This window comes from Oryctolagus cuniculus, chromosome 13, assembly GCF_051225735.1.
Source record: "Oryctolagus cuniculus isolate XC-2025 breed Fujian yellow rabbit chromosome 13, ASM5122573v1, whole genome shotgun sequence".
NCBI lineage: Eukaryota > Metazoa > Chordata > Mammalia > Lagomorpha > Leporidae > Oryctolagus > Oryctolagus cuniculus.
This window is the reverse complement of record NC_142879.1, coordinates 30,548,004-30,562,681: the sequence shown is the minus strand read 5'-3', so window position 1 is coordinate 30,562,681 and position 14,678 is coordinate 30,548,004. Positions and strand designations below refer to the sequence as shown.

The following is a 14,678-nucleotide window of genomic DNA, read 5'->3' as shown; positions in this document are numbered from 1 at the left end:
TAGTCAGATTGCAAAATTTGTTTACACAAAATGTGTGTATCCTTAGGGGCCAGCATTGTGGTGCAGCAGGTTAAACTGCTGCCTGTGGTGCTGGCATCCCATATCTGAGTACCCAGGTTCATGTGCCATTTCTGCTTCTGATCCAGCTCCTTGCTAATGTACCCGAGAAGGCAGTGTAAGATGGCCTATGTGCTTTAACCCTTGCCACCCACATGGGAGGCCCAGATAGAGTTCTTGGACCAGTGTGGGCAGTTGTGCCCATTTAGGAAGTCAACCTCTGGATGGAAGATCTCTCCCCCTACCTATTCCTTCCTCTTTCTCTGTCACTCTACCTTTCAAATAACATAAATACATACATACGTATTTAAAAATAAACTTATGATTTAATATTTTTAAAAATTTATTTATTTGAAAGGTAGAGTGACAGAAAATGAATCAGAGGGAGATATTCCATCTGCTGGTTCACTCCTCAAACAACTGTAACAACCAGGTCTGGGCCTGGTGGTAGCCAGCAACCTGAAACTCCATTTGTGTCTGTATGTGGGTTGCAAGGCCCTATCAATTGGGAAATCTTGCACTGCCTTCGTAGGCTACTTAGCAAGATGCTAGATTGGAAATCAAGTAGCTAGGGCTCAAACACAGGTTCTGATATGAGATGCCTGTACAACAAGTGGTGGCTTAAAGCACTGTACTGGAACATCAGCCCTATCCATGAACCTCTGATGTACTCTTGTACAACCCAATGCATGGTGAAAACTAAGCTACATAAATGAACATAACCTCACTAAAGCAGTGCCTTGTAATGTCTGAAGTAAAAAATATCTAAAAGATAATACTCAGGGCTTAGATTTCTAGAGAATTGATTCAAAATAATTTTTGTGAAGTCTGGAAATGTTCATTTTGTTACTAAGCAGCACAAATAAATAAAAATTGTGGTGCTTATTCCAAATAACTCCTTAAGAACACATAGAACATTTGTTTCATAGAAGTAACGTCCTTTGTCCTGTCTTTACATCAAACTTTGTGTTAATTTGTACTTTCATCTATAAAATCCCTGAGAAGAAGGACTAATACACAATTATAGAATATATTGCTTGTACTATGGGGTTATGACATTTCTGGATGTCCAATAAATATTTGATAATTATAATGAAGAGGCAGTAAGCCATTATTATTGAATCTAACAAGTCCAGAGCTTGATTTATACTGATGGGTCAAACTTAAAATTCCAATTATAATAATTAACATATCCATTTTTCAGGTGTTTTATATTATCATTCAGTTCTTTAGTCCACAACCAACAGCAATAAAGATTCAAAGGAAGAAGAATGACAATTTGGATTGGGAGGACTGGCAATATTTTGCTAAAAATTGCAGTGCTTTTGGAATGAAGAACAATGGAAATTTGGAAAATCCAGATTCTGTCAATTGTCTTCAGCTTCCCAAGTATGAATATTTTTAAAGCAATTCTAATAAACTGATATGTTAATAATAAATTGTAAGTAATCCAACTCATTGGGTTGGTGGAGATAGCCCTCAAAAAATTTTAATTTTTTATTAATATATAAATAACTGCTGGCGCCACGGCTCACTAGGCTAATCCTCCACCTTGCGGCGCCAGCACACCAGATTCTAGTCCCTGTCGGGGCGCTGGATTCTGTCCCAGTTGCTCCTCTTCCAGTCCAGCTCTCTGCTGTGGCCCAGGAGTGCAGTGGAGGACGGCCCAAGTGCTTGGGCCCTGTACCCGTATGGGAGACCAGGAGAAAACACCTGGCTCCTGGCTTTGGATCAGCGCAGTGCGCCAGCCTCAGCATGCCAGCCACAGTGGCCATTGGAGGGTGAACCAACAGAAAAAGGAAGACCTTCCTCTCTCTTTCTCTCACTGTCTACTCTGCCTGTCAAAAATAAATAAATAAATAAATAACCAAATGTAGCTCATAGATATAATTCTATGACTATACTAATTTTCTCCCTCCATTCCCTTCTTTTTTATGTTTCTCTCTCTTTTTTTTTTTTTTTTTTTTTTGACAGGCAGAGTGGACAGTGAGACAGAGAGAGACAGAGAGAAAGGTCTTCCTTTGTCATTGGTTCACCCTCCCATGGGCCATCCTCCACTGTACTCCTGGGGCACAGCAGAGAGCTGGCCTGGAAGAGGGGCAACTGGGACAGAATCCGGCACCCCGACCGGGACTAGAACCCGGTGTGCCGGCGCCGCAAGGCGGAGGGTTAGCCTAGTGAGCCGCGGCGCCGGCTCTTTATGTTTGTCTCTTTAAAATAAAGATGTATTTATTTATTTGAGAGGTAGAATTACAGGCAGAAAGAGGGAGAGACAGAGAGAAAGGTCTTCCATCTGCTAGTTCACTTCCCAAATGGCCGCAGCAGCTGGAGCTGATCTGATCTGAAGCAGGAGGCAGGAACTTCTTCTAGGTCTCCCATGTAGGTGCAAGGGCCCAAGCACTTGGGTCATCTTCTGTTCCTTTCCCAGGCCATAGCACAGAGCTGGATCAGAATAGGAGTAGCCAGGACACAAACTGGCACACATATGGGGTCATGGCACTGCAGTTGGGGTCTGAGCCTATTACGCCACAGCACTCGCCCCTTCTTTTTTATTTTTAATTAATTTTATTAATATAAAAGGAGTAGATTTCACACATTTAATAGATATAATTCTAAGAATATAATGATACTTTCCTCTCTCCTTTTCCCTTATATATTTTTTATTTTTTTTGTGGTAACATTTTTAATTTATTTTATAATCACAAGCCTAATGCCCACTAAATAAACATTCAATAAGTAAAAAGTAGAAAGCAATATATACAAGTTCTATAAAGTATAATCAAATCTCAAGATGTCAGTTTTACTCAAATATATTAAATTTTGTTTTGTACTGTAGATATTAGCTACCACAAATCAGAGAAATTATGTGATCTTTATCTTTTTTATTCTGGCCTATTTCACTAAGCATAATGGCTTCTAGTTGCATCCATTTTTTTTTTTGCAAAAGACAAAATTTCATTCTTTTTTATGGCTGAGTAATATTCTAGATTGATTCCATATCTTAGCTATTGTGAATTGGGCTGCTATAATCATGGGGGTACAGGTAACTCTTTTATACAATGATTTCATTATTTTGGGTATATTCCCAGGGGTGGGATGGTTGGGTCATATTGTAGATCTATTTCTAGATTTCTGAGGAATCTCCATAGCATCTCCAGTAATGGTTGACCTGTTTATCTTCCCATCAACAATGTTTTAAGGTACCTCTATCTCCACATCCTTGCCAGTTTTTGTTGTTTTGATTTTCGGTTGATGAGTATCCTAAGGGGGTGAGGTGATACCTCATTGTGGTTTTATTTACATTTCCCTAAGGGTTAGTGAGCCTGACAGTTTTTTCATGTGTCTGTTGGCCATTTGTGTTTCATTATTTGAGATACCTGTTCATGTCCTTTGCACACTTATTTATTAACTATATTTTTGTTGTTGTTGTTGTTGAGTTTCTTGAGCTCCTTATCTATCCTGGATATTAATCCTTTATCTAATGTGTAGTTAGAAAACATTTTCTCTGAATCTGTTGTCTGCTTCTTTCCTTCATTGAGGTTTTCTGTGGCTGAGCATGAACTTCTTAGTTTGATGTAATCTCAACTTGCCTCTTCCTTGCTTTTATTACCTGCACTTCTGGGGTCTCATGCGAGAATTTTTTGCCTGTGCCAATGTCTTGCAGCATTATCCCTAAGTTTTTCTCTAGTAATGTGATGGTTTCAGATTGTAGGTTTACACCCTTGGTTCATTGCGAATTGATTTTTGTATAGGGTGTAAGGCAGGAGTTTTGTTCCACATGTTTGCCAATGGAGATCCAATTTTCCTGAAACTGTTGGTTGAAGAGACTATCCTCCAAGGAGTGATTTTGGCTTATTTGGTTGTAGATGTATGGATTAATTTCTGGAGTTTCTATTCTGTTCCATTGGTCCACATTTCTATTTTTGTGCTAGTAGTAGGCTGTTTTGATGTTTCCAGCTTTCTTTTTTGTTGTTTAAAATGTTGTTGACTATTCAGGGTCTTTTGTGTTTCTATATGAATTTTAGGATTGTTATATTCTGGATACATGAAGAATGTCCTTGGTATTTTGATTAGGATCACATTAAATCTGTAAATTGCTTTGAGTACCATGAACACTTTGATGATAAGAATTCTTCCAAGGCATGATTAAGGAAAATTGTTTAATTTTTTGTGTCTTCTATTTCTTTCCTTCATGTTTTGTAATATTCATTGTAGAGATCTTTCACATCCTTGGTTAAATTTATCCCAAGTTACTTAAATTTTTGTAGCTATTATGAATGGGACTGATCTTTCAAGTTCCTTCTCAGTCAGAGTATTGTTGGTATATAAGAATGCTGTTGGTTTTTTTGTTGTTGTTGGTTTTATATCTCACTGTTTTGCCTAATTCTCTTATGAATCTTAATAGTCTCTTAGTGGAGTCTTTTGGTTCCTCTATATAATGGCCCATGTATTCTACAAACAGGGGTAATTTGACTTCCTCCTTTCTAATTTATATCCATTTCATTTGTTTTTCTTGCCAAATGATTCTGGTTACAGAGCTATATTGCATAATAATGGTTAAAGTGGGCATCCTTGTCTGGTTCTGGATCTTAATGGAAATGCTTCCAGCTATCACTCATTCAACATGATGTTGGCTGTGGGTTTGTCATTTATTGATTTGATTGTTTTGAGGTATTTTCCTCCCATAACCAGTTTTTAAAGTTGTTTGTATGAAATGATGTTGTATTTTATCAATGTTTTCTTAGCCTCTATTGAGATAATCATATAGTATTTATTCTTCATTTGGTTAATGTGATGTGTTGTGTTTATTGATTTCTATATGTTGAAGCATCCCTGGGATAAATCCCACTTGGCCTGGGTAGATGATCTATATGATATACTATTACATTTGATTAGCTAACATTTTGTTGAGGATTTTTGTATTTGTGTTTGTCAGGTATATTGATATATAGTTATTTTATGGGTAAGCCAAGTCACTGGGCTGATAGAGACATCATTCTGCTTTCATATTCTTTGTAAAAAATATATAATTTTTTAGATATAATGTAGTTCATAGATATATTTCAAAGAATATAATACTTTCATTATTGAACCTCTCTAGTTCTCTCTTTGTTTTTTGTAAAATCTTCTGAATTTTTGAGTTAACATTTTGAATTTGCATTAATTTACATTACAGTCAAAAAGTTAATGCTCCACCAAATAAAGAATTCAACATGTGAAAAGTAAAAAGATATGATCACTAAACTATAGTAGTATATCATTCATAACCATTTGCTAATCAACTTTCTTGAGGCAGATTCTCCTAAGTCTCTTCCCTGAATGGTGTGTTAGAGTATGTTTAAAGTTTTTTTTAGAAAAACTTTGGAGCAACTCTTGTTTACAATTTCACTGGTGTTCTGCCATCTAGTTTCTTGATTGTTTAATATTTTTTTCTGTATTAATAGAATTTTCATTATATTCTCAAGGAAATGTTTTAGTATGACTTTTTGTCATTTTCTTGAATTTCTTGTCTATGGAACATAGGATATGTGTTTGTTTTCTCAGTATGTAGTATTTAATCTTTTATTGATATTGTGTAATATTATCTCAAAATTGTGATTTGTGTTTTGTAAAAATTTGAATAGTCTTTCATGGTTTTAAATCTCTTTTGTCAACAGTTTTCCTCCATATTCCCATGGTAATGTCACATTTAGCATCTTGGCTCCTGGACCAAATTATCGTCCTGGATATAATGACTTCTATAATACCCCATCTCTTCAAGAATTTGTAAAAGCCACACAAATAAGGTTTCATTTTCAAGGGCAGTACTATACATCTGAGCCTTCTGTTGACCTCAGACACAGATATTACGCAGTGGATGAAATCACCATCAGTGGGAGGTAATATTCATTACTGAGATTTCAATTGGAATGCAATTATCTATAAATTTATTTTCAACAAGATTTTTGTGATACTTCCTTAAAAATACATTGACTAAGATTTTAGAGCAAGCCAAATTCCAAGCTTCTCATTTTGAAATTATTTCCTACTTTTGATTTTTGGTGAGGGATTTGAAATAAATTTTCAAAATTTATTGAGTTTAGAAGTTAGGATATTCTGAATCTGACTTAGATATAATGGTCAGATATTTTACCTGGCTCTTTCTGAAATGGAATTTTCAAATATTCTGGAAAGCAAAGTGATGGAACTAGGTTTGGAGTTGAAGCCAGATAGTTTGTAAGTGTGAACCCTGTCTACCTGACTTCAAATTTCCATGAGGAATAATTGTGCTAAGACATTTATAAATACCCCATCATAACAGAATATGACTCACAGTGATAAAAAATATTGATAGCTGTAAAACCAGGGCAGCTTGGTATCTAATATGAAAATGGATATATAAGATAAATTTAGAGAGAGTTGTTCTAGAAGATTGATATATCTTTAGCAGAATACAAATATGTGAGAATTATTTATTAAGTGATAATATAATGAAAAGGTGATACCGTTAAGTACTCACTGTACAACTTTGAAAGATATGGGAAGATTTGAGATTCTCTAACTCATTTTGGTATTCATCATGTATCTTCTTGATTGTGTTTTGAATAGTTCCAGTAAATATGCCCCCTTCACAAATTTGCCATATGGTTTTTGTGGGTGTTCCCAGTTCCACACCTCCTCACCCCAGTTACAAAGTGACTTGAACATTACCTTCACAATTCAATGTGGTTTGGATATTAATGACAGTTCTTTCCCTATTTGTATTTTGGGGTTCATTAAGCTTGCATGAGTAACTACAAAGAGATTTTGTGTTGGTTGGACATGCTGGAGTTCCCTATTGGGTTCATGCAGAGAAATGGGTTGGTGATTTTTTTTTTAACCTTACTGATTTGGACACTATTTTAAAATTTACTTCATATGAGTGAAGCTGAACATCTTTTCACGCAATTATTGTTTTTTTTTAAACTTTTATTTAATGAATATACATTTCCAAGGTACAGCTTATGGATTACAATGGCTTTTTCCCCCCCATAACTTCCCTCCCACCCGCAACACTCCCATCTCCCGCTCCCTCTCCCCTTCCATTCACATAAAGATTCATTTTTTTTTTGACAGGCAGAGTGGACAGAGAGAGAGAGAGAGACAGAGAGAAAGGTCTTCCCCTGCCGTTGGTTCACCCTCCAATGGCCGCTGCGGCCAGCGTGCTGCGGCCAGCACACTGCGCTGATCCTATGGCAGGAGCCAGGTACTTATCCTGGTCTCCCATGGGGTGCAGGGCCCAAGCACCTGGGCCATCCTCCACTGCACTCCCTGGCCACAGCAGAGAGCTGGCCTGGAAGAGGGGCAACCGGGACAGAATCCGGTGCCCCGACCGGGACTAGAACCCGGTGTGCCAGCGCCGCAAGGTGGAGGATTAGCCTAGTGAGCTGCGGCACAGGCTTAAGATTCATTTTCAATTATCTTTATATACAGAAGATCAATTTATATATATTAAGTAAAGATTTCATCAGTTTGCACCCACACAGAAACACAGAGTGAAAAATACTTTTTGAGTACTAGTTATAGCATTAGTTCACAATGTACAGCACATTAAGGACTGAGATCCTACATGGGGAGTAAGAGCACAGTGACTCCTGTTGTTGACTTAACAAATTGACACTCTTGTTTTTGGCATCAGTAATCACCCTAGGCTCTTGTCATGAGCTTCCAAGGCTATGGAAGCCTTTTGAGTTCGCCGACTCTGATCATATTTAGACAAGGTCATAGTCAAAGTGGAAGTTCTCTCCTCCCTTCAGAGAAAGGTACCGCCTTCTTTGATGGCCCGCTCTTTCTACTGGGATTTCACTTGCAGATCTTTCATTTAGGTTGTTGTTTGTTTTTTTTTTTTTTTTTTTTTTTTTTTTTTTTTTTTTTTTTTTTGCCAGAGTATCTTGGCTTTCCATGCCTGAAATACTCTCATGGGCTTTTCAGCTGGATCCGCATGCCTTAAGGGCTGATTCTGAAGCCAGAGTACTGTTTAGGACATCTACCATTCTATGAGTCTGCTGTGTATACCGCTTCCCATGTTGGATCCTTCTCTCCCTTTTTTAAATTCTATTTGTTAGTATTTTCAGACACTAGTCTTGTTTATGTGATCCCTTTGACTCTTAGTCCTATCATTATGATCAATTGTGAAGAGCAATTATCACTTGGACTAGTGAGATGGCATTGGTACATGCCACCTTGATGGGATTGAATTGGAATCCCCTGGTATGTTTCTAACTCTACCATTTCGGGCAAGTCCGATTGAGCATGTCCCAAATTGTACATCTCTTCCTTCTCTTATTCCCACTCTTATATTTAACAGGGATCACTTTTCAGTTAAGTTTCAACACTTAAGAATAACTGTATCAATTACAGAATTCTTAAGAGCTGTGTGATGCTCACATTCACAGGTGTCAGTGCCATGGTCATGCTGATGTCTGTGACACCACCAGCCAGCCGTATAGATGCCTCTGCTCTCAGGAAAGCTTCACGGAAGGACTTCACGTGAGTTTGTTTTTTATGTGGAAATTTAGAAAAGTTAAGCATAGAGACAGTGAATGCACATATTTAGTTATTTATATTTGAATATAAACATAATAAGTAAATAATCAAGTAAATATTGTTATGAGCCAGAATGTCCATTATTCCAGGGAACATTTTTTTGTAGAGAAAAACAAAAGCTATCAATAAAGTTGAAAAATGCTTTTCAGAATGATTGCAACCAGGCGAGTTAGAGCTGGTATGAAAGCCTAAGGCTTCCCTTTGTTTTCCTTTTTCTTTAATGGTTTCATCAGTATTATATTTCATAAAATAATTTTTGTCTGAATAACCTGAAACTAAACAAAAAGTATTTTGATTCCTACATCTAAAGAATGTTTATACAAAGTGTCAGTGCAAATAAAGTGTATTAGGACACAGGATGATCTTTATGTGTTGATTTGTATCTATCAAGGTAAGTTTTTCTCCAGATATCAAATTTTAAATAATGAATTTAAAACTACAGAATAAAATGACGACTTGGGAGTTGTGCCATTTTGATGTTTGTCACATAGCCAGTCAAAGTTTCACAGTTCAGGAGAGCATTTGGTTGCATCTTCAGGAATAAGAGGTAAATGGAAAAAGAGCGGTATTAGTTGGTATCAGTGATGTCCAGCACCAACGTGAGCAACACCTGACATGAAACGGGCAACAGAAACAGCAGTAGTTGTACCAAGAATCACAGGAGGTAGTCTAGGGTCTTCAGAAAATGATATTTGAGGAATTTGCCTGCTAATTTGTAAGAAAATAAGATTAATAGCCATTACATGACATGCACAAAAATTGATATGACTTAAGACATTTACCTGTCAGTCATTTAAAGGAGAGGTTAGAACAGTATTTGTTTAAAATTTTATTTAAGTTATACAGATTTCAAGTATTTTATATGTACAGATTTAGGAACATAGTGATATTTCCCACTCCAGCCTACCCTCCCTTCCATTCTTCCTCCTCTTTCCTCTCCTAATACCTCTCTTAATTTTTACAAAGATCTATTTTCAGTTTACTTTATACGTATCAGATAACCCTTCACTAATGAAAGAGTTCAACAAATAGTAAGAAAAGCACACTGTTCCTCAGCAGTAAAGGCTGTAAACAATCATTGAATCTCATAAAAATGAGAGATGGATTGGAAGAGGAGCAGCCAGGGACATGAACCAGCATCCATGTGAGATGCTGATACCACAGGTAGAGGCTTAGCCTACTACGCCACAGTGCCAGCCCAAAGTCTTCTAGTTTGAATTAATCATATTTCCTTCAGTGATGCAAGGATGGTTCAACAAAGACAAATTAATAAATGTTATACACCATATTAATTAAAAGAAAGTAAAACAATGTGGTCATTTCAATAATGCAGAAAAAAAGCCACAAAATCATTCCTTTCTGAGAGAGAGTCTGAAGAAATTAAGTATAGAAGGTACATACAACAGTATGATAAAGGTCATGTATGTCAGACCCACAGCTAACACCATACTGATTAGGAAACAATTTCAAGATTTTCTTCCATTTTCTGTAACAAGGCAAGGATGCCCATTTTCACCACTTCTATTCAATGCAGTATTTGAAACCCTAGTCAAAGCAACTAAGCAAGAGAAGGAAATAGTCATCTGAATTTGGAAAGGGGGAAGTCAAATTGTTCCTGTTTGCAGGTGAAATCATCTTACATATGGAAAACCCCAAAGAATCAATCAAAAATACTAAGACTAATGCAGTAAAGCTGCAGGATACAAAATTAATGTTCAGAAGCTAGTAGCATTTTTATGCTAATAATAAACTATTTGAAAAAGAAATCAAGAAGGCAGATACAAAAATATCTAGAAATAAATTTAGCTGAGAATATCTTTATAATCAAAACTAGTTATGAAAGTGATTAAGAAGGACACCAAGAAATGGAAAGAGAGCCTGTATTTATTGATTAGAATAATTATTATTATTAACATGTCCTGTACAACCCAAAGTGATCCACATATTCAATGTAGCCACTGCCAAAATACCAATGGCTTTCTTCACAGAAAGAGAAAAATTCTAGAATTCACATGAAGCTGCAAAAGACCCTAAGTAGCTAAAACAAGCCAAGAGCACAAGGAACAAAACTAGAGACATCCTACTGCTTGATCTCAAAATATACTGCAAAAGTATAGTAGGCAAACCAGCATGGCACTGACATAAAAACATACACAAAGACCAATGTAACAGAATAGAGCCTGTTGATACATCAGCTGGTCTTTGACAAAGGTGCCAAGAATGCACAGTGGGAAATGGGCAGCCTTTTCAATAAATGGTACTGGGAAAATCAGATATCCATCCACATACAGAATAATAGAACAAGACCCATATGTCTTACCTTTTATAAAAATCAACCCTTAAGGCATTCAGATCTGGCTGAAGAGCCCATGAGAGTATTTTAGGCATGGAAAGCCAAGACACTCTGGCAAAAAAACAAAAATAAAAACAAAAACAAACAAACCTAAATGAAAGATCTGTGCGAGTGAGATCCCAGTAGAAAGAACGAGCTACCTTTCTCTGAAGGGAGGAGAGAACTTCCACTTTGACTATGACCTTGTCTAAATAAGATCAGAGTCGGCGAACTCAAAAGGCTTCCATAGCCTTGGCAACTCTTGTAGGATCTCTGTCCTTAATGTGTTGTACAATGGAAATTAATGCTATAACTAGTACTCAAACAGTACTTTACACTTTGTGTTTCTGTGTGGGTGCAAACTGTTGAATTCTTTACTTAATATATGCTAAATTGATCTTCTGTATATAAAGTTAATTGGAAATGAATCTTGATATGAATGGAATGGGAGAGGGAGCCGGAGATGGGAGGGAAGTTATGGGGCGGGGGGAGCCACTGTAATCCAAAAGCTGTACTTTGGAAATTTATATTTATTAATTAAAAGTTGAAAAAAAGATTCAAGGTAAGGTCCAGGTCTATGAAACTGCTAGAGGAAAACAAAAATTCTTCAGGATGTTGGGCAGGCTAGGTGTTTGTTGTAGAAGACCCCAAAAGCATTGATTTCAAAGTTAAAGTGATATTTATATTGTTTTTAGAGTCTCTTGATCCAGTAAGATGGATGGATCTTTCCTTTGCTTGTAATCAGTTATTTCTTTTATTAACCTTGCCCTCCATACCCAAACCCATTAGTAACACAGATAAAAATTTCTCTGGGATGAGTGTAGCAGGGCTCTTTGGACTCAATGTATCTAGTAAGCTAAGGTCTGGGTGGAACTTTGTTATACTTTTTCTGAGCTTGCTTTGCTGTGGCAGTCTCAGTCAGTCTTCCCTTTATCTCTTCCTCTTGATGTCCTGTCCCATGTTTTTTCTTTCTCTCTTTTTAATCACTCACAGTATAGTGTTGAATATTTTATGATTCTTAGATGATTTCATGCCTCTCCTTAAATATAGAGGCATTAAATGTATTAAGGCTCATGATTGGTTTCTGAAGTCAAGTTGGGATTTTCAGACTTGGTCTCAGGTGGTGAATGTTAGATTCTGAACTAGTCAACTAATTAGCTATAATTTAGGCTGAGAATACATTTTAAAGCTTCTTGTTTAGACAGTAAGTATCTCTTGAAAACAAAACTTAAATGCAGACTTTTTTTCCTCCTTGGCATATTTTGATAATTTATGAATTTAGTCATAAATTTAAAAAGCAATAAATACATAATTGATGGTAAATGCAACTAAAGGGAAAAAGTCAATATACTATTTAGTTGAATAATTTTTTAGCTCCAAATATTTTCAACAGTGTCTTGAAAATGAAAACTGAGGGGCCAGCATTGTGACATAGCAGGTACAACCACTGCCTGGGATGCCGTCATCCTACATGGGCACTGGGTAGAATCCCTACTGCTTCACTTCCAATCTAGTTCCCTGTTAAAGTACCTAAGAAAGCAGCGAGGATGGCCCAAGTGCTTGGGCCCCTGCACTCATGTAGGAGACCTGGATAAAGCTCCTGGCTTCTGTCTGGCCAAGCCCTTGCTGTTGCAACCATTTGGGGAGTGAACCAGTAGATGGACTATTTATCTTTCTCTCTCGCACGTGCTTTCTCTCTCTCTCTCTCTCTCTGTCTCGCTCTCTGTCTCTCTCTGTTGCTCCCTTTCTCTCTCTGTAACTCTGCCTTTCAACTAAATCTTTAAAAAAAAGAAAATGAAAACTGTTTTCATAAAAGCATTCATAAGCATGGCATTCTCTCTCTCTTTTTTTTTTTTCAAAGTATGTTAATAGCTGCAGGGACCTAAGTGTCTGAGAACAATTGCCTTACAGTAATTTGAAAATATATTTATGCTAGAATTTTTTACATTGTTTTACTCTTTAAAATAATGTTTCAATATAAGCCATTCATTTCCTATTGGAACCCAGGTTCTTTTTAAAGACCGGGATATAGTCCAAAAAGAATGTCTTCAGTTCACAGTATTATACTAACCATTTAATAATATTACTCAATAAACAGAGCTTCTGTGAATTATATTAGAACAATTTGGCAAACAAATGAAAACGTAAGCCTTGACAATATGCCAGTTCTTGGCAATTGTCTTTTCTATGGGAAAGTGGGTTTAACAGAAGTGCAAAAGAATGAAGTTGAGAGAAATGAGTAGAATGGTGAATTCAGGAAGAGGTTGCCATTCTAGGGAATTCTCTATATGAAACATTCTTCAATTGTTTATCAAGTCACTATTACACTGCTATTCCATAGGTAGTAGCAGTGTTTAAACAAACATTTAATTTTCAATAAGAGTTTGACTTTTTAAAAACCTCTCTTAATCAAAATATAGTCAACACTGTGTCTTCTGTGTCCTTTTCTGCAGTGGTAACCATTGGCTGACTCCGGAAGTGGTTACCTTGCTTACATCAGTGTCATGCTTTGGCTTGCTACTCCATTCACTTTTACTTCCTATAGCCTTATTTTTGGAAGAAATCATTCATACTCCCCAGTCGTCTGGGTCTTTTGAGTTTATGGACCTTATATAAAGGAAATCTTACTGATAGATTGAGACATTGGTAGGCGGAATGCATGATTAATCATTTTAATTATATTACATATAGGGAAACCAACTCTCTACTGCTGTATCCCTACCCATTGCTAATTTCTGTTTCTATTATCCTTTCAAAACAAATAGAAACCAACCAGGAAAATGATGGAAGAAAATGCATTACTCAAAACTCTGCTGATGTTGATATGAACGTAATTTTGCTTAATTATTTCACAGCATTTTATGATACCAAAATGTCTACCTTAGGAACAGTTAGTGAGACTCTTCAGTACTGTTCAACTAGGAACACTGATATATTTGATTATTGTATTGACAACCTTAAGAGATTGATTTTAAACTGTGATAGGTATCATAAATATAATGGTATATTTCATTAATATTTTTCAAGTACTTGTTATATTTCTTCCCAAGAATGAATGAAGCAATGAGAAATTAATTTATAGGGCTTCATTAGGATTGATGTAGGGTAAAACAAACCCAAAAGACTAAATACTAGTCATTAACTTTCAGAGTTAAACATTTTGAAATAGAATTCAGGATTTTATGATACTGAAATGACATGAATTACTAGATACCTCACAAAGCAGAAACACTTTAAATGATAGATTTTATACGAATGACAATGTTACATGTATACACAGTTTCATTTTTAAGTAAACTTTTTTTTTGTCATGAGAATATTGTAGACTCGGGTGTTTGTAAGATATAATACAATGAGATTTTGTAGTCCTTTTACCAATTTTGGTATATCATACAAAACTAGAGTTGTTTTCTTTCTAAATCAACTTTCCTGAAGTATGGTTTGCATGTATTAAAATATACCCATTAAAACATATAATTTGATGAGTTTTGGACAAGATATTCCCTTGTAGAATCATCACCCCAATCAAGATATACAATGTTTCCCTTGTCACATTCTTTCACAGGGCTTTGTATTCTGGGCTGTCCTGCCACTCTCAGTCCCAGCAAGCCACCAGTCTGCTTTATGCCACTAGAGTTTACTTTTGTCTACACTAACATTTTATTTTGTGGGGTTATTCAATATGTATTTAAATCCCACTTCACCTCTCAAAAAGAGATTATTC

At 36.2% G+C, this 14,678-nt stretch overlaps 1 protein-coding gene across 1 annotated transcript in view; it reads left to right on the top strand.

Annotated features, from left to right (window-relative positions):
• USH2A (usherin) overlaps positions 1 to 14,678 on the top strand; it is an 870,853-nt gene that overhangs the window by 156,489 nt on the left and 699,686 nt on the right. Inside the window, exons 8-10 of the mRNA XM_089312189.1 lie at positions 1,262 to 1,446; positions 5,715 to 5,936; positions 8,472 to 8,565. Coding sequence (XP_089168315.1) covers positions 1,262 to 1,446; positions 5,715 to 5,936; positions 8,472 to 8,565 — 501 coding nt within the window. The remainder of the gene's footprint in view (positions 1 to 1,261; positions 1,447 to 5,714; positions 5,937 to 8,471; positions 8,566 to 14,678) is intronic.